This window comes from Erithacus rubecula (assembly GCF_903797595.1).
Source record: "Erithacus rubecula genome assembly, chromosome: 6".
Classification (NCBI taxonomy): Eukaryota; Metazoa; Chordata; class Aves; order Passeriformes; family Muscicapidae; genus Erithacus; species Erithacus rubecula.
In genome coordinates, this window is record NC_136688.1 from 878,701 (window position 1) to 896,616 (window position 17,916).

The 17,916-nt window shown below is 36.4% G+C and overlaps 1 protein-coding gene across 13 annotated transcripts in view; it reads right to left on the reverse strand.

Annotated features, from left to right (window-relative positions):
- The window catches only part of PPP6R3 (protein phosphatase 6 regulatory subunit 3), a 51,739-nt gene that overhangs the window by 17,949 nt on the left and 15,874 nt on the right, over positions 1-17,916 (reverse strand). For 7 of the 13 annotated variants that reach the window (XR_013774629.1, XM_079308946.1, XM_079308941.1 and 4 more), the window contains 12 exons: positions 13,250-13,482; positions 12,057-12,243; positions 11,083-11,220; positions 10,458-10,523; positions 9,248-9,360; positions 8,670-8,783; positions 7,894-8,023; positions 6,659-6,811; positions 4,609-4,758; positions 4,072-4,136; positions 1,519-1,634; positions 1,041-1,126 (listed from right to left, as the gene is read on the reverse strand). Coding sequence is in view for 12 of the 13 variants with exons in the window: in XM_079308946.1 (XP_079165072.1) it covers positions 1,041-1,126; positions 1,519-1,634; positions 4,072-4,136; positions 4,609-4,758; positions 6,659-6,811; positions 7,894-8,023; positions 8,670-8,783; positions 9,248-9,360; positions 10,458-10,523; positions 11,083-11,220; positions 12,057-12,243; positions 13,250-13,476 (1,545 nt within the window). In the remaining variant the exon portion in view is untranslated. Of the gene's footprint in view, positions 1-1,040; positions 1,127-1,518; positions 1,635-4,071; positions 4,137-4,608; positions 4,759-6,658; positions 6,812-7,893; positions 8,024-8,669; positions 8,784-9,247; positions 9,361-10,457; positions 10,524-11,082; positions 11,221-12,056; positions 12,244-13,249; positions 13,483-15,470; positions 15,599-17,916 lie in introns of all 13 variants that reach the window. The other 6 variants (XM_079308945.1, XM_079308935.1, XM_079308940.1 and 3 more) reach the window with 1 other exon arrangement.

Sequence of the window (17,916 nt, forward strand, 5' to 3'; positions counted from 1 at the left end):
TTACATCAAGTACCTCCAAGTACATGATTATGCATCTAAAGAGCCAATTAGTGCCGTTTTTTAAGCCTAAAATTCTTCCTCTTTACATGATCTTTCTCTTGGTCTTGATCAAGATGTAGTTTCTACCCAGAGGAAAAGAAACATGCATCCACAAGTCCTACACACTTCTTTGCATTCACTGGCTCAAGAAAAAAAATGCCTTATGTACATCTTTGGATTCTGTTCAAAGTTGCAGTTTCAGATAAATTTCCTGTTGCTTCTATCGACACCTGTTAACATTATGCTCCAGTCAATACTTATTTTGAAATAGCAAATTCAAGAATTAAATGTAGTCCAAATAACATAGGACTAGCACAAGTTAATGAAGCCACATGCAAAGCACTGAATTCCTGGAGAAGTCAGGTAAAACAAAATTCATTAATTGATCTGTTGAAATTGGAAACTACCTCTGCTTATTAAAGTCTCCAAGTGATTACCCTAAGAGTGTATTTTTAACATGATTACATAAACCTCCTCTAGTTAAGTGTTTCTCTGAAAGTGCAATCGCTACAGCTGCACACAGAAGAAATATGGCAGGTGCACAACAGTCAGCAAAGTTACTTAAGCAAGGTCAGTAACACAGGCAGTGGAATGCAGGTACCAGTCTTCTGCTAAACTTGTACTGGGTCATTTACATCCTGTAGATAAAGTAATCAACACCAGTTCCTGCACTTTTAGATGGTACTCTCTAGCAGACAGGAGTTTTCAAGGACAGTACCTTGAAGAGGTAAAGAAATCCTCCTCCTTGCAGATTGCCTGGGATTAGCTACACTAGGTAATGAGCCAGTTAGTTATTACAAACTGATTGTCTGCATTATGCCTGCACAAATATTAATAATATGACTTTAGCTGTAAAGTAAATTAAAAATTATCAGTTCCATAGCTCAGCAACTAGAGGGACTTCTTACAAGTACACTGGATTTTGGAAGACTGACAGTGCTGCTGACAAACTGTCCAAGTAAAGCAGCAGCAATTTTTATACCTCACCCATCACTGCTTACCAGATCCACTGTATTCCTCTTGTTGGTTTCTCCTAAAGAGCTTGTGCAGAATGTTTCCCATCGCTCTCTGACCTCCTCTGGAAGCTCTAGCACAGGAAACAAAGAAACCAAAACAATTAGAAACAATTAACAATGACGCATCACTTAATTTTCAAATATTATTTTCTGCTCTACCAAAAATACTGGTAAGAACTTATACATCCCCCTAAATCCATAAATGTAACTCCATCTAGCAAGCAAGTCCAAATTAAGCAGGTCAGCACCTCTTTGCATCTATTTCAAGAAGCTTTAACACTGCTTGAAATGAAAATACTTAAGCATTTGTTTAAGGATGACTGCTTTAAATTTAATGCTTCTGAAGTAATCCAGTTATTTTCTTCTTTAATCCAACAGCTGCCTTCTAATTCAGATTTGCTTAATTTCCTCAGCATTTGATAATGAAAGCCTTGAAGATAAAGTCAAGACCATGAATGAATACCTTTGATGAGCTGCTGGACTAGTGTGCTGTTTGGCCCCTTATCTGTACTGTGCACAATGCAGTTTGCTATCCTTGTCAGGTGACCCATGTAGCCGTGCCTCCTTCCTCCTTCAGCCCTGCAAGAGACCAGGAGTTCAAGAGCTGTACTCAGACCAACTCTGATACTGCATGTTGCTGTGAAACACTGCCAGAGTCAAGACACTACACAATCAACTGGGCTTCTTAAGTTAGAGTTGCATCCTAAAATCACAGGTTCACAAAAACACTTAGGAATTTAAGGTATCAACTAGTTTGACTTCACCGAGCTGGTTAGGGAGACTTAACAAGAACATAAAGTACCAAGGATGTAAAAGTGTTTGTACTGCTTGTGTGTAGAATGCAAAATGCACAGCATTAGCAAAATAATGACAGAACTAGCAATCAGTTCAGAGTTTTCAGGAAATTTCTATTGCTGAGAGTATTCTACAAAACCTCAAAACACCAAATATTCCCTCAGAGCATTCAGCCCATGATCAAAAGGGAAGAATATTCTTAAGTATGCCTTAGTATTTCATGTACTTCAGTATTTTCTTATCATTATATGTAGCATATCCATTTAAGTTAGGGTCATTGCTTTCCTGAAATTTAGGAACAACATTTCCATGCTTACCAAAACTAAAATCACAAAGCCATTTAAATACCTCACACAGAACTGCTCTGCAGAAACAGGAATTACCAGACATTAGAGTAGTGCAATGAACACTAGAAGTAGTGCCAGCTGGAACCATTCTACATCTGATCAAATAGCAACCGTGAGAGGTCCAGCTTGAACTGATTCTCTAGCATTTGGTTGCAAGCCAACCAAACTTTTGCTGCATTAGTTTAAGGTTTTGTGTTTTAAACAAAAACTAAGAAAGACCCCCTCACCCAGCAAGACAAACCTCTCATGACTGAAATCTTTGTAAAGTGACAGCAGCTTGTGAAGTACCTTGTTATGCAAACACAGGTCACATGATTTTATTTTCCACGATCATCATCTAACATAGGAGGTAACTGAAATTATGTTATGCCTATGCAAGATATCATGAATAAACTACCACACTACTTACAGCTTGCTTAGGTAACAAGCACATTCAAAACAAGCAGCACATGATAATAGCAAAGGTTATAGTTTCTAATACAGGATATGACACAGAGTGCTTCTATTAGACAAACTAGACTGACTTGTCATTGCCTAGCCAGAAAGTCTGGAATACAATTGTTATCTCTTGTTAGCAAATGCTTATTAATCCCAGCAAACAAAACAACTTGTACTATGTCAGATTTTTACCAGCAGAAAGCAGTCACTCAAACTTCTGGAGCTGCCTGAAATAAACGTTAAGTGATAGAATACAAAAGGACTAAAAAAATACCATTTCCCAAAACAGCTAAGCTAAAAATACCCTTAAAGACTTATCTTTTACAGTTGGAGCCACACCTGTACAAAACTGGATAAAGGAGTGAATTCATTACAAGTCTGTTTCCAGATAAAAGCACTACCTAAGGCTTGAAACACTATTTTCTTCATCAGTATTTCCAAACGTGAGATTAAATGTTTAATTAAATCATTCATACAGTAAGCACTGGATCAAGAACAGTCCTATCCAAGTAAAACTGATGTTTTAGGTTGGAATTAGAGAGAAAACTTTTCATATTTCTCTCCTACAAGAATCTAATTGCCAGTAAAGTTGGCAATTATCTGTAACCTCAGGATAATTGATATAAAATGGATGACATTCAGGAGAGCATTTTTTCCTACAGTTACATTTAGCTCATTCCTTTCCTTATTAACCCCCTTCTTCACCATCCTTATTTCCAGGTCAGTTACATTAGCCATATACTTACTATCTGATCGACTTAAAATAGGAACAGGAATGTTTTGGGGAGTGGAACTGTCTCAACATTCCATCAAACCAGTAGCACTACCCCAGCTAGTTAATTCAATATTTTGACAGGTCAGAACTAACATTTACTGTTCAATATCTCCAGAGCTAAAATTATTTTGCCTTCATGGAAATGTTTTACCACCTCAGGTCATGACTGAGGATTTTTTCTCCTGCTACAAAAACAGTTTCAGAAAACATTAGCTACTTGAAGCTTACATCCTTTCAAACACATAATTTTAGAAGGTATTCTATTGCTGAGAAATTGGTTTCTACTATTTAGAAGTCTGGTGCTCCCCAGCATGTGATATACTCTAATGTGTTCACAAGCAATTCTCAACTATTACTGGGGAAAAATATCTCCTGTCCCCTCAAAACTGTCATTTATGTTTCTGTACTCAAACATGGGTAAACTTTAAAGATCATAGTAATAACTTTAACATGGCAAGAATGACAACTCTTGTGCTCTCAAATGGTCACAGGAAAAAGAATCAGAATGCTATCAAAAAATACAAGAGAAAGCTTTAATCCAAATATTAACATAAAAGTGATTTTAGAAAACTGGCTAGATCACTTTCTGGTTTGGTTATACATTAATTTCACAACTCAGTCTTATTCACAATTGCAGCAAATGAGGCAACTAATTACTCACTGTTTCTTCTCATTCATCTCCCACGCTTCAAGTATTCTTTCTATTAATTGGCACTTAAGGAAGAGCTGTCAAAAAAGCAAAATATGCTTAGTAGCAGTAAAATAGAACACTATTTATGCATTTTAGAGCTGATATTAAAGTCTGCAAGACTAATAATTTCACATTCAGGATACATACTGTCATTAATGATTGAAAGTCCAGCAATCAGATCACACCTTGAAACTTGTATTAATTCTACTCCCCTTTTTAAGTGTTGAGTTGCTGTAGCAGTATAAAGCTATTGAAATAGCAATTTTAAGCCTTTAAAATAGGAGGAACTTCAGGGAAAATAAATATTTACAGCTCTTCATCATGCTTGTTTTGGAGCAACAAAAAACCCCTATTCTATGGCAGTTTCAGATTTAACACCCTGAACTAACATTTCAAGTAAAACCAGACATTCTTTTCCATTCTATAAATTAAGTAGAATTGGAGTGTATTTTATGTAAAATGAACTGCATGCAGGAAAATTCAAGAGACTCACAGAACACAACTTACATGTTTCAGTAAGAGATTGTCCCCATTGGAATCCTGATCTGTAATTGTGCCATTTTCCGTGTTTTCAAGAGGACTTGCAAGAATCAATGCAATACAGATTTCTACTTGGGTATGTAAAAAGTTATTCCACGTATACTTAAAAAACATGTCCTGAAAAACAAATTCACCGAGATTTACAAAAACCAAGATCTTTTCATTAAACATGACCAATAGTCTCACCCACCTAATCATTTGAATGACTACACCAGAAGAAATCTTAAATTCTACACTAAGTATTATTACACACAAAACATTTGTGACCCACAAAATCAGTAACTATTGTGCCTGTCATGATCTGAATGCAAGAAATACTATACTAGATCAAAACTAACTGGATTTATTGCAGGGTCACAAGTACTTCACTTCAGACTACCAAGACATGGAAAAATAATGCTCCCCACTTACATTCCTTCTGCCAGCTGCAGTCCAGAAAGTCCCAGAGTCAGAAATATTACTTATGACCTTAAAAGTCCTTGACATTTTTGAGTTCACTTAACCTTCCTAGTATCTATAACACTCTTTTATAAATGTGCTCCTCACCTCAGCAACATTCCTTATGAAATTGCATCTACCTATTTCAAACCCAACACTATCCACTAGCCTCAGATAATCTGGAAGCAGTTTAAGATTATTAACCACAAGACAAATACTGAGGCTGAGATAGAATGAGATACATCCATTTAGTCAAGTGCCTGCTTATAATTTTTTCTCTTAAACACAGGAAAGACTTTTCTCAAGCCTAGCTATTTTAGGCTATTCACTGCAAAATTCAAATGATTGCTGTCACTGGTAACATGTAGTGAGTTCTGGAAATCTGTGTAGTGACTGGAACAGTATTGAACAATTTCAGTCTCATTCAAACTACAGCTAAAGGTCTTCAATCTATCTTCAGTCCTCCTAAACTAATGACATTCTTCTCTAACTGTTCCTAAGTCAAGTCTGCCCAGTAAAAAATGTGCTTTTTCAGCAAACAGCATGAAGCACTGATGTTTCTATGGCTACAACTTTTTTCCTTACCTAAAAACTGCAACAGAAAAGTGTGTTCAAACCTCATTGTACTTAGTTAACAAAATTACATATTTACAAGAACATGCAAGCATTTGTAGTATGTTCACTTACACAATGGACCTAGAAAAAACTTAAGCTGTGAAGTTTTTGAAGAAAACAGCAAAGTCAGGTATTTGTATGAAAGTTAGTACCCGTCTACAAACCCAATTATGAAGAAAATTTGACATGAAAATACTTGAATCACACTGTATTAATCAGTCAGAGGAAAAAGAAGTTTTGGGCTAGAATCAGGGAAGAGAAGGTATTTACACTTTAAGCTTACAACTGCCAACTTAGAAGTTTACATACTGTTATTCAGTAACTAGCTTAAGTTCTACATGATTTGCTAGTTATTTTTTAATCAACCAACATCTGGATTTCTTGGGTAAACCTAAACACAAAGGAACACATCTGCTAGAGTGGAAGAGTGAGGTAGGAAGTACTCAAAGTACATGTTCACATTAGCAAAGAGCAATGAGTTAGGTAACTGAGTTTGTTGTACACCATCTTGCTTTGAGGTTTGAAGGAACCAAGAATAACTGTTCCTTTACAGGACACTGCTGAAATACCATTTTGTAGGCCATACATTAGAAAAAAGGGCTTTGAGGGAGAAACTTAGGGAAGAAATGAAAATAGCAATGAAGCCTTGAACATGGCGGAAAACTCAAGAACATCCAGTTGAAAATAAGATTATTAAGAAAACCACTTCATGTATTTATGAAGGCACAAGAAGTAACAACCAGTCAAGTGGTCAGAGGAAAACACTGACCTCAGACAGACTGATTAGCAGTAAAATCTAGTATTGAAAGTTCTTAAACCAAGCAAGAGACATCACAATACAAAGGTGCTGAAAAATTAGGCTGGAAAATAAGTTAGACAGGAAAATTATTTGCCAAGTTAGAAAAAGCAGACAAGATCTTATCAGTAATCCATAAAAATAAAGAAGACAGTATAAAGTTCTTACCAGTATAACTCCTATGCTGTTAAGTTCTATAAGCTCCTGATTCACACTGCTTGTATTTGTCTGTAAAAGGCTGGATATTAATCTAATCACATTTAAACGAGTGTTTCCTACAGGTGGATCCAGTACACCCCAGGTTGTCTTCATGACGCTTTTCTGAATAAGAAAGAAGTTTAATACATAAACCCATTAAAATGTCTTTAAAAAAATATCAGCTTATCATTACTGCATACAATGACTGAGTAGTGCTTAAAAATGGATACATATAGTCCTTCAGCAACTGTCTTACCTCCATCCTGCAAAAAAACTCTATTTTTTAATTCCAAATACTGTAGCTTATTTTAACTCCACAGACAGGAAGTCCTAAAACCAGTCACACGAAAGCAACAACTTGGTAAAAAAATTATTGCTAATTACAAGCAGGATCTCAAAGTAGATGAAGTATACTCAACTTTGACAGGAATTGGGAGATAGCTCCTCAGAAATAACTCTCACTCATAATCCAGCTATATTCTATGTTACCACAACATACACAATACAGCTAGGTGGACAGTCTAAATAAATTGTAATGCCTTAGCAATCCTAACTTCATATATTTAAAAACAATTTCATGTTCATTTCCCTGTTAAAATCTGCAGCACTCGGTTCAGGGTCCAGTGCTTCAGCTGAAATTCTGCCAGTGAAAATGTGAGTAAAAAATACAAATGGATCATAGGAAAACCCCCATTTATACATTTTTTTAAATCTTCAGCAAGTGCATGACATAGGTAAGTTGTTTAAATCTGTTAAAAAACCCAATGAATGTAACATGGTTAGAGTGAAGGGCTGTATCATGAAGCTAATCTACTTGGTCCTGGGAAAGTCAAGAGAATTGCATGAGCCTAATGTGGGCCATTCCAAAGCTCCCATCAACTGCAGCATCTATAGTCTGTGTTTCCTATCCAGACTGGATTTCCAAGCAGAAAACAGGACCTCCCTTGAGAATATATAGCAAATCTCTTTCTGTTGGTTTTAGAAAGAAGCAATTGGTCCAAGGTTACTTTGCTAATTAAACAAAGTTTGTGCTGGAAAAGCACAAAACATTGCTGTTCATTATTACTATTTGCCCGAGCCAAGGCTCACAACAGGCAAGGAAGTAGACTGGGTTCTTGCCTAAAAGTTGTCAGACTGGGTTTTGTTTGTTATAATCTGCCTAAAAGAGACACATGGTGAGTTTTGCTTCAATTAATTTCACTTACCTTGGGAGGCTCAAGTAGGAGCTCATGGAAGGATGAAAGTCGTGCTTTTATGGCTTCTAAAACACTTTTGTTGACAGAATACGTGGAATTGCTCATGCCTGGAGGACAGATCTCTATATGGCCTTCAAATCTAAAATGTACATAAGCAAAACTTGATAAGTAGTACTTAAACTAGTTGCAAAACATGTCTGAGGTATGTAACAGCTCTGAAAGGATGTGAAAATAACAGAAAAAAATGCAAAAACATAGGGTTACACACACACACAAAAATTAAGGGTGACATAATGGTTGAACAAGAGATTTGCCCAAACTAGCCCAAGTATTTCTATTGTGCTTGAAATCCCCAGAATACTTTTGATATTAAAAATTACATTTTAATTTGCTTTATTGAAGAAGATAAAAGAGCTTCATTTGTCTATTGGAAGCAACATCAATTGAATGTACCAGAGAGATCTGTTTAGTAGTTTCTCCAAATGAAGTTGCAATAACATTACAAGTAACTTTTATTCAGTCACTGCACTATACATATTTACTCTATTCCCTGTATCCAGAAACAAACTGATGAAATGTATTTAGTCTGATCTGTCTACTGGTACTCACACTAGAAAAAGCTGTAGAAAGACCAGTAATTTGGTGAAAGTGTAGCAATGTCAACCACAATCACTTGATTTGCATTTTTACTCCTTCAGCTACAACAGGTCACAGAAATGGTTTGGTCACAAGCACAAGGAAGGCATTTGCTACTGCAGGCATAAACCAAGTGAAATAACACTTACGTCTGTCGTCTTGTCTCAAGTAAGGTCAATAGGATTTGAATTGCACTGACTATTGCAGATTCATTTTTTTCTTTATGAAAAATATTAGACAGAAGCTGCTCTATGATTTCTTGTCTGAAAAGAAAAGCATTGGCAAGAGATGAAACCACTTCAGGATACAGCTGTTAGCAGAAGTAACTATGATTTGTCCACATAAAAAAAGGGAAAAGGGAATACAGGAGAATCTTTTCTGGCAGAAATATGCACTTAGATTAACTTAAAACAATTAACAGAACAAAGCTGAAGTCTCCTGTTATTTAGTCTGCACAGTATCAAGCTGACCTCCACATATAAGATACCATTCAATTGAGCAGCACAGGAAATAATTTAGTGACAACTCCTCTCTCACACTCCCTAATAGAAAATTCTTCAGGTGTGCTCTGCTTACTTGCCAAGTTATTTTTCATTACACAAACAACAGATGGGTAGTCAAGAAAATTCACCTGAAAAGAGCTTGCCATTGAAGGTTTTCAAGGTCAAAATTTAAAAACTAGCTTCTTATGAAGTCAGAATAAAATCAAAAATTCAAACCAACTTACTTCTCTAAACTTGCAAGCAGTGGATCTGGTTCTGAACTGTTCTGTACTTGTAGCATCTGGTCTCTGCTTAGACGAATAATTTCACAGAGTGACTGTGATGCATTTGAATGCCTCTGAAACAGAAAAACAGCACTTTTCACCACAAGAACAATAACATGCTGGCCTTTAATTCCTCAGTTAAAAAAGATGAAAGCTTCAACATGGACAAGAGCTCTCTACCCAAAAACATTCAGGCAGTAGCTTTATGCCATAACTAACCCTTAACAAAAAAAAAAACAAAAAACCTTGAAGCATGAGACAATAATCTATTTTCAACAATAAGGTGGCAAAATATGAGAGCTGAATCTTCCAACAACTCCAAGTACACCTAAGGCTTTGATATGCATCTCAAAAAGGAGGCAGGGAGGTGAACAAAACGACATAACCTTCCTCAAATAACCACACTTAATACTGAAATCAGCTTACTGAAAAAAGCAAGCAGAAAACAGTAAAACAAAGTTCTAACACCATGCTGTACAGCTGAACATACACCCAAGGAGAGTGCCAGTAATGCCTTAAGTTTCAGCTTTCATATTTTTCAGATCCTGCACTGTTGGAACTCTGGAAACTGGGAGTTTTGAACTTTCTGTGCTGTCAGGCACTGACCCCCAAAAGAGCACTGTTTTTGACCTGAGGCCTTGGAGAAGGCTCCCAAAATTAAATTATAGAACTAGAATCACTAGTGTGTAGTTTGAATATCACACTTTGTAATATCATACTGTGAAAGATTTGGAATTTGGGGTTTTAGAATACAGTAATAAGTATGCATTAGTGCATAACTGAACTTCATCTAGAGTGTTAGTAAGCTCTTTTCACAGTTTGGTCAGACAAAATCCTTCCAGGTCTGACAACCAAGGTCACCATCACAGCCTCAGACCTGGAAAGTATAAACAAAAGTGAATCCAGGGCAGAAGCAAACTGGAGCCACATGACCTGATTACCTGAAGCTATAACTGGACAATTTACTTCTGATATGCACACAGACTAAACTTAGATCTGTCTGAGAAAACTCATGACTACCATCCATCTTGGGTGTAGCCTCTGTGAGGATCCTGCACTGCCCAAGGTGTTATCTGTTAAAGGCCTTTAATAAACACCCACTTTATTCTCTAATTCTGTCTAGCCTCTGTTCTAGGTAGCCAGTCCAAGGCATCATCAGACCAATACTTACATCTTCATCTTGAGATGGGTGTACGATTTCCACAAGCCGCTGGATAATTCTCTCCTCATTCAGCCACTGTAAAAATGTTTGTGGATGTTAATAAGAATTTTTCCACAGTGAATGAGTTAAATGAACTAATGAAATTGAAAGTAACCTTTTGACAACTACCACAAGTCATAAGGCCAATACTCCTAAATAAGCATTAAGAGTAATTCAGAAAATAAAGAAAAATAAAAAAATAAAGCAGCATTTCTGAGCCACAGTAAAAAAAAAAAAAAATCTTCGGTTAATTTCAACAAACTTTGCTGCCAAAAGTGTGTTTGGTAAGGTCCAAAACAATTTTAAAAAGACATCTGCCAGGTAGAAGTTAGATACTAAAGATCAGGGAAGAGACCAGCCACTCAGGTTCTATGTTGTCCCCAGCAGCACTGGGGTTTCACTGGAAAAGTATTGGCAGCTCAGAAAAAAACCAAAACCAACAACTAGCAAACTAAAAAAAAAAATCCCACAAACAAATAAAACCCACACATCTAACTTCAGCATATTCAAGAAATAAACTTAGTAAACCCAGCAGAAATTAAGCCAGGTTAGAGTTCACACAAGTCAGACAGAAGTTTTGTGACATTTTACTTACATTTAGCACTTCTTGCCGGGGCTGTGGAGGTTCTATGCAAGTCAGTAGCCTGAGCAACAAGTCCATGATAGCAGAGGTCCCTATGTGCTTAATAATGAGGTCTACAAAATCATGCTTCCTCTTTAAAAAATCCACAATCTGGAAATGAAAAAGTAAGCTTATATTTGCGTCATGTATTTTACATGATAAATTACACCAACGACTTTTAATTTCACTTTGCTATCAAACTCACAAAATAGATGAGAACTTCTTAAACACTTCTGCCACTTAAAGCCTGCAGTACAAGAGAAGATAAAATAAAACCCAGGCTTCTGCAACAGCAGAAGTGGCACAGGGCAGATCCATACTACATGCAGTGTGTCCTGGGTCTACTCTCAAACCCAACCTGCTGACCATAACATACTTATAAACCAATGCAGAGTCAGGTTTCCTTTTTGATATGAATCAGTCTCATCTCTGCTTAGTGCACAAAGCTCAACACAGCAAAATTCTTAATACAGACAGGTATTTCAGGTCTGAGAGTCAAGTCACTGCAGCTGTTTGCAGTATTGGACCATGTGCACTGAGTACAAATGCATTTCTGAGCAAAGACTCCACATTTTTCTCCTTGTTCTGAATAATTATTCACACCAAGTCAGAATCACAGTCACTGATTCAAGTCATTTACATTTGTTTTTAACAGCTATAAATGCAAATATGATCACATAAAACACTGAACTAAGCTAAGCCAAAAGGTAGGCACTCTCACACTGATTGCATAAATAGTTCAGGCAAAGCTGGATGAAATACATCCTACTCATCCAAGTGCATTTTTCGATCGTGTACATAATGAAAAGATGTCTTCAGCAAGGATGGAACCTTAATCTCTTTTGACTCTGCTGCTATCCCTCAATCAAGCAGTCTTAAAGCAGAATAACTGAGTACTACAGTGTTATCACAGCACTTGTAAAATTAGTGAGTTGCCAAGAAGTTACCTGTTCTGGTTTTCTGCTGATAAGAATACTTAACACCTTGCTGAAGAAACTGGCCAGTAGAGGGTTTAGAGGAGATTCATTTAAGAGGAAGCTGTACAGTTTCAGGAGTAAGGATTCTTCTTCTCCCAACCTATCATTGATCTGTGAGACATCTGATGTAAGCAGCTCACATGATATGTTTGGGTATCTGGGGAAAAGAAAAAAATTGTCCATTACTCATACTTCAGAGTTCTCATACTTCCAGCTTTGAATTCAGAACCTGGTAATGCATCTGACTAAATTTTCATGCAGGGTTGATTTATACTAAAGTAGCAAACTAACACAAAGTAATAAAACTGCACATTCAGCCTATAAGCTTTGTTTTCATTTAAAAAGGGCACTACTTAGATTTTCAGTAGCAATAGAACATCAGTAGGAAAGTTGAAAAAGGAAAGAGCAAGCCTTCATTTCAAGATATATTGTTAAATCCACGTCTACAAGTACTGACTTCTTATTTGCTTCAATTTCCAACACTACTAGAAACACTTAGAGGATGCTTGGTTTACCAGAAATGGTGAAGTTCTGCAACTAAGAGTGTAGCTTATTTCACATTATTTTAACACAATTTTAAGAAAAATGCAGCTTTCTGTATGGACAACACTAAAATAGGCCAAAAGCAGAAGTGCTTTTCTACAAATTGCTAGATGGATTTTGAGTCTGAACCTTCTCAGCAAGCCAGAAGTCATGCCCACACTCTGGAAAGGAAAACATTAGCATTTTGAACCTAAGGACATTCTCCCCAGGAGCACCACAAATCTTCTAAAAGGCATCTCCAAAACATCTTACAAGTCAACAAAACAAAGCTAACCATTCAGTTATACTACCCGAAAAGGGGTTCTCTTTCAACTATTTTTTTATCACAACCACAGGATTCTTAATGTGAGTTCTGATTGCACATTTTTTTGTCAATTCCTTTGGACATTAACTCATTTTGGAAGCATTTGTGGATAAGAAGCTTCCACTTGAAAACTATGCATACATTAGAAAAATTTACTTGTAAGTTCCATGAAGCCTCTTGAAAACAAACTTCATTTAAATCACGTCAATAGTGTGCTATACACCAGCACACAGGGATTCACACTATCTAATTAACTAGATTTATTTAGCCCTCTTTCCACCTTCCAAATCTCCCCCAATCCCAAAAGTTTTCCTACTTATATCGAATTTTTTCATCCATGTCTTGAGGTGGCTCTTCAATAATAAATGAAACTAAGTCTTCCAAACATTCTGACTTCAGCAGAAACTCTATAAGTTTGCGATTCTGAGCCTTGCACTCCTGTAGAACATCCTCTTCATCCATCAATTCCTTCAGTGTTACATCTTCTCTCTCTAGAAGTGTATCTATGTGCGATGACGAATGGAGATCAAATTTCCAAAACATGCTGGTCTGTGTAAGAAGAACAGCAGTAGGTTAGCAGGAGCCATTATTCTAACATCTAAAGGTGAGAGTTAGGCAGGGTTTTAGTTATATGAAAGGAACGTGCTAATTTACAATAAAGAAAAAGGTATGAAATTTGCTTTTCCCATTCCTTGTTTTTAATCTATGCATTGAGTCAGAGATTCAGAACAATTTGCTCAGCAACTAATCGACTGGGCAAAGATGAAATGGACAAAGAATAACTGCACTGAAATACTACCCCTACACTGAAGAAACCATCTATAAAGGTAGAGGAGTGGAAAGAATTTTTGCTTGCAGGGAAAACACTTCAGAGTGCAGGAGCTAATTTCAACACTATGCTAATTGTCCCTGCCTCAACAAACCTGACAGAAGAGGAATATCAAAGGCCAAGATGTGTTATACAAATATGTCAAGGGGTGTGGCTCCAACCACTGAAACACTCTAAGAGACTATAACAGATTTGTAAGAATGAACAACTTCATCTTTTCCTATAAAATGTTTTGGCACCTCTAGATTAATTCCATTTCTCTAAGACACCTTTTGAACAGTTGCTACTGAGACAACCGTGCTATTAGAAGAGAGTATTTCAGTCTACAATATATCAAATAAATTCTTGCTTTCACCTCTTATTAAGCTCCATATAAACACTTAACTTCCCTACCTGAAAACAGGGCTTTTATATGACACTTGACCTCTGACACAGTATTAACTGGGATTATATGAATGCAGGTTTTAAGTGGATTGAAGAGAGATACTACATATACTAGAATACACTAAGAAAAACTTTCCTTACAATTGAAAGCAGCAGTTTTGAGCAGCACTCTTAAAGGAAGAAACACTCCTTTTGCTCCTTTAGTAAATATTTTCCAAATGTGAAAGATTAATTTAATATATTAGTTACTGCTGTGCATTAGCAATATCAGCTGGGAGGACATGTGGTAAGGCAGGGAATTTCAGTGAATACTATTATTTTAGGAATGACACTTCTTTAAACTGTAGGCTGTATACAGCAGCAAGCTTAAAGGCAATAATCCAACTATGCTGTTGTCATACACTCAAAACACCCCATAAAATTAGAATAGAAATATCCAATTCTTCTGCAAATAAGAAGCAGCATTTAAGCACTTATTTCTGAGTTAAAATTGATTCAGCATGCACATAACAGCTACTCAGAACAGCATTGTGTCAAATTTAGTACTTGAGTGGTTTGGAAACAGAAAAAACTTCAAGGATCTAGCAAAACCTTTGTGTGCACAATTTTTCCACAAGCAAGACACTCAGTATTCAGCCTAAATATTTTAAAGCTTGGTATATTCAGTATGGAGACATTTTAATTGCTTTGAGAGTTTTAATTATTACTTTAACCACTACATACTGATCACCTTACTTAAACTTTACTTGCTTAAACTTTTTTCAGAAATTAAGACCTTCATAACTGGCCCTAGATTATGCAGCTTTCTGTTCATAAAACATGGAGTTCAAACAAAATCAATCAGGCAATGTACATTCGACTGCAGTATTGGTACTAATCTAACATCCTATGCAGGTATTAAATGATTAAGAAGCAAAAAGAAATTATTTTGTACTAGAAGCATTCATAAACTTGCAAGCAGGGTTTAACACACCTGCTCTTACAAATTGGCTTAAATCAACTTACACATTTATGAAAAACACTAGCTTGTGGGTAATGCAAGCTACACACAAACTTATAGTAAGGAAGTGAAACCAGTGCCTTATTAAAAGTCAAAGGATATTTTTTGATTGGGATTTTTAAACCTCTAGAAAGTAGATCAAATCCCTCCCATTGCCCCAATTAGTCAAAGCACCATCCTTGTAAGTAACCACTATCAATGCTAATTCCAGATGTAAATACCTCTGATTAATGCTCATTTCAGTAGCTTGAATGTATTTCTCAGTCAGTTATTTCAAGAGAAATTCAACAATGGAAAAGAGCAATAACAAAAAAAGAGGCATACTACTGCAAACATGTTACTGTGTTATTTCACAAAGAGTCTCCCAGGCAAGCTCTTTTAGGGGCTGCTCCCTCAACATGTCAGGTGCCGGCCACAGATTATTCCATCACTTCTCAACAGGAGCCCAGGTCCTTTGAAATAAGGAAAAATAAACAACATAAACTGTGCCAAAGGGAAAGTCCAGGAACCCTGAAGAGAATTTTCTTAGGCATTATTACTGACAGTAATCTAGAATCAGCCTAGCATAGTTTTGATTGGAAGTTTTAAAATCAAAACATGTTATTGCTACTTTTCTCAGAGCCTACTGTTCTACCCTCCCTCCCACCTACTAATTCTGAAACATCATTATGCTTTTCCAAATTTCAGAACCAATAACTAAGTCAGTATTAGGCCTTCTTTCCAAAACTCACAAGTCTGCTCTTCCCAAAATTTCACTATGTGCAAATTTACAAAAAACTCAATGGGTCACATGGGTTGTCTTACTCCCAATGTTACTTCACTTTCAGTCATAGTAGAAAAAGACCTTTGGACTCAATGCAAGATACAAAAGACTTCCAAATATGAGACATGTTCAAGATTAGAAACTAAAAGAAGCAAAATAACCCAGGATGATGTTAAAAACTTTCACATGTGGAAAGATGGCAAATATGCTGCATGCATTTGCCTGTCTTTTGTAACATGTTAGTTTTCTATAATCTCTAAAAGTTCCCAGTAAGTAAGACTGACATAAGTACTTATGCTGATGCATAACTTATGACAATTCAAGTTCCTGAGTAACATCTAAAATATTATGGCTTTGTTTTCTTAATTAATACTGTCAACAAATTCTTCTCTGAATGAATACTGAATAGTATTCCATGAAATAAACATTTGACTTAAATCTGAAAATAAAAAGCAGTTGAACAAAGCAAAGAAAGCCTGCTTTCAACTGCTGGCATACAGGTAACTGAAATTCTCACTTTTATTATGTGCTAAGTGGAAGAAATAAAGCTTAGAAACAATCCTTCCAGACCAAGAAGGAAAAATATTCTGCCTGTTACAGGGAAAGAAAACCACAGGAGTATTTTTAACAATTATCAGTGGTTCTTTCTAGAGATCAGGTGCTTAAGTGGCATTTCCATCAAAAAAAGTTGGTAACAGTTGTATCACAAAGTCTCTCTTTAGCTTCAAGTGATGGTAGCTGTCCCACACCTCTCCTGAACAGACACATTCCTGTTTTCAAATTACCAGACTAAAATGTGAATTCCAGTCAGAACAGCATATGGTTTAATTTTGGACAATGTCTTCTATACTGAATCTTTCACAAAACAGACTAACAAGTCTTTAAGGCATCCAGAAGTCTTTCCAGTAAATAAGAAAACTAAAGTAAGCTGTTCCTTTGAGTTGGGAAGAGTGTTTTACACCGAGTTCCTTCTGACCCTCAGAACCTCAGATTTCCACACAAAAGCTGATTATATGCAGCTGCAAGCAGACATGGGCATCCAGACCAGTGCAGAATGAAAACCAGAAGGATTTCAGCTGGAGGATCTTCACCTGACAACTACACAGATGTCAAAGGCAGATACACAGAGCTTCAGGTAAGAAATTTAACTACAATGCCCAGTTCCATTTTTCAATCAAGAGAAGCTTTAAGTGTACCAGTGTCAAGCTGAAGATTCTGTAGCATGTGAAATTCTGAGAAATGCTACATAAGGTGTTGTAACAATTACTGCATTATAAAAAAACACCCTTATCTGTCACTCTTCTTTGTGCACTACTGTATCTTCTTACTATAGGGTTCAAGTACACAGGAGGAAAAGAAAATCAGTTACTTTTGGACCAACAAATGTTTCCACAACTGAAACGCACCTTAGGTGATGAACCCTACTTCAGCAAAATAGGATTTATAATTTCTGTGCAGCAACTAGCAAAAGTCAACCTAGTTATTGGATGCAAGGAGAGCAACCACCAAAGGAGTCCTTGATTTTAAGATGGTCTTGCACCTCCTAATGATAAAAGCATTTCCAATGCAAAGAACCCCTTGCCTCCTAAAAACCAAATAGGTAGATAAGTTTAAGGAAGGACAAAGAAATGATGAAAATATGCTTCACATAACCTCACCTAGTTACTATCTAGGTATGTTTATTCCAGTTTGAGGCAGGGGATCCCTTTTCTCCAATCAATGGACAGTAATAATACAATGTCATAGCACTTAGAAAGTGCTTATTTTGACACTGAAAATGGACCCTCTGTTTAAAACAAAACTAAGCATGAATGCACATCTGAATGAGAATTTAGAGCTAAACAGAATTACCAGTGCACAAATATGACAGAAGACCCTCTAGCTGCTACTTTTTAAAGTGCCTGTTGTACTCAGCAGAGCATCACCCATTGTAAACTTGCTGTCTACAACTGCCTGTCCTAATCTATTCAGAATAAATTTCTTTTCAATCAGAGCAGAGAGGTTCAC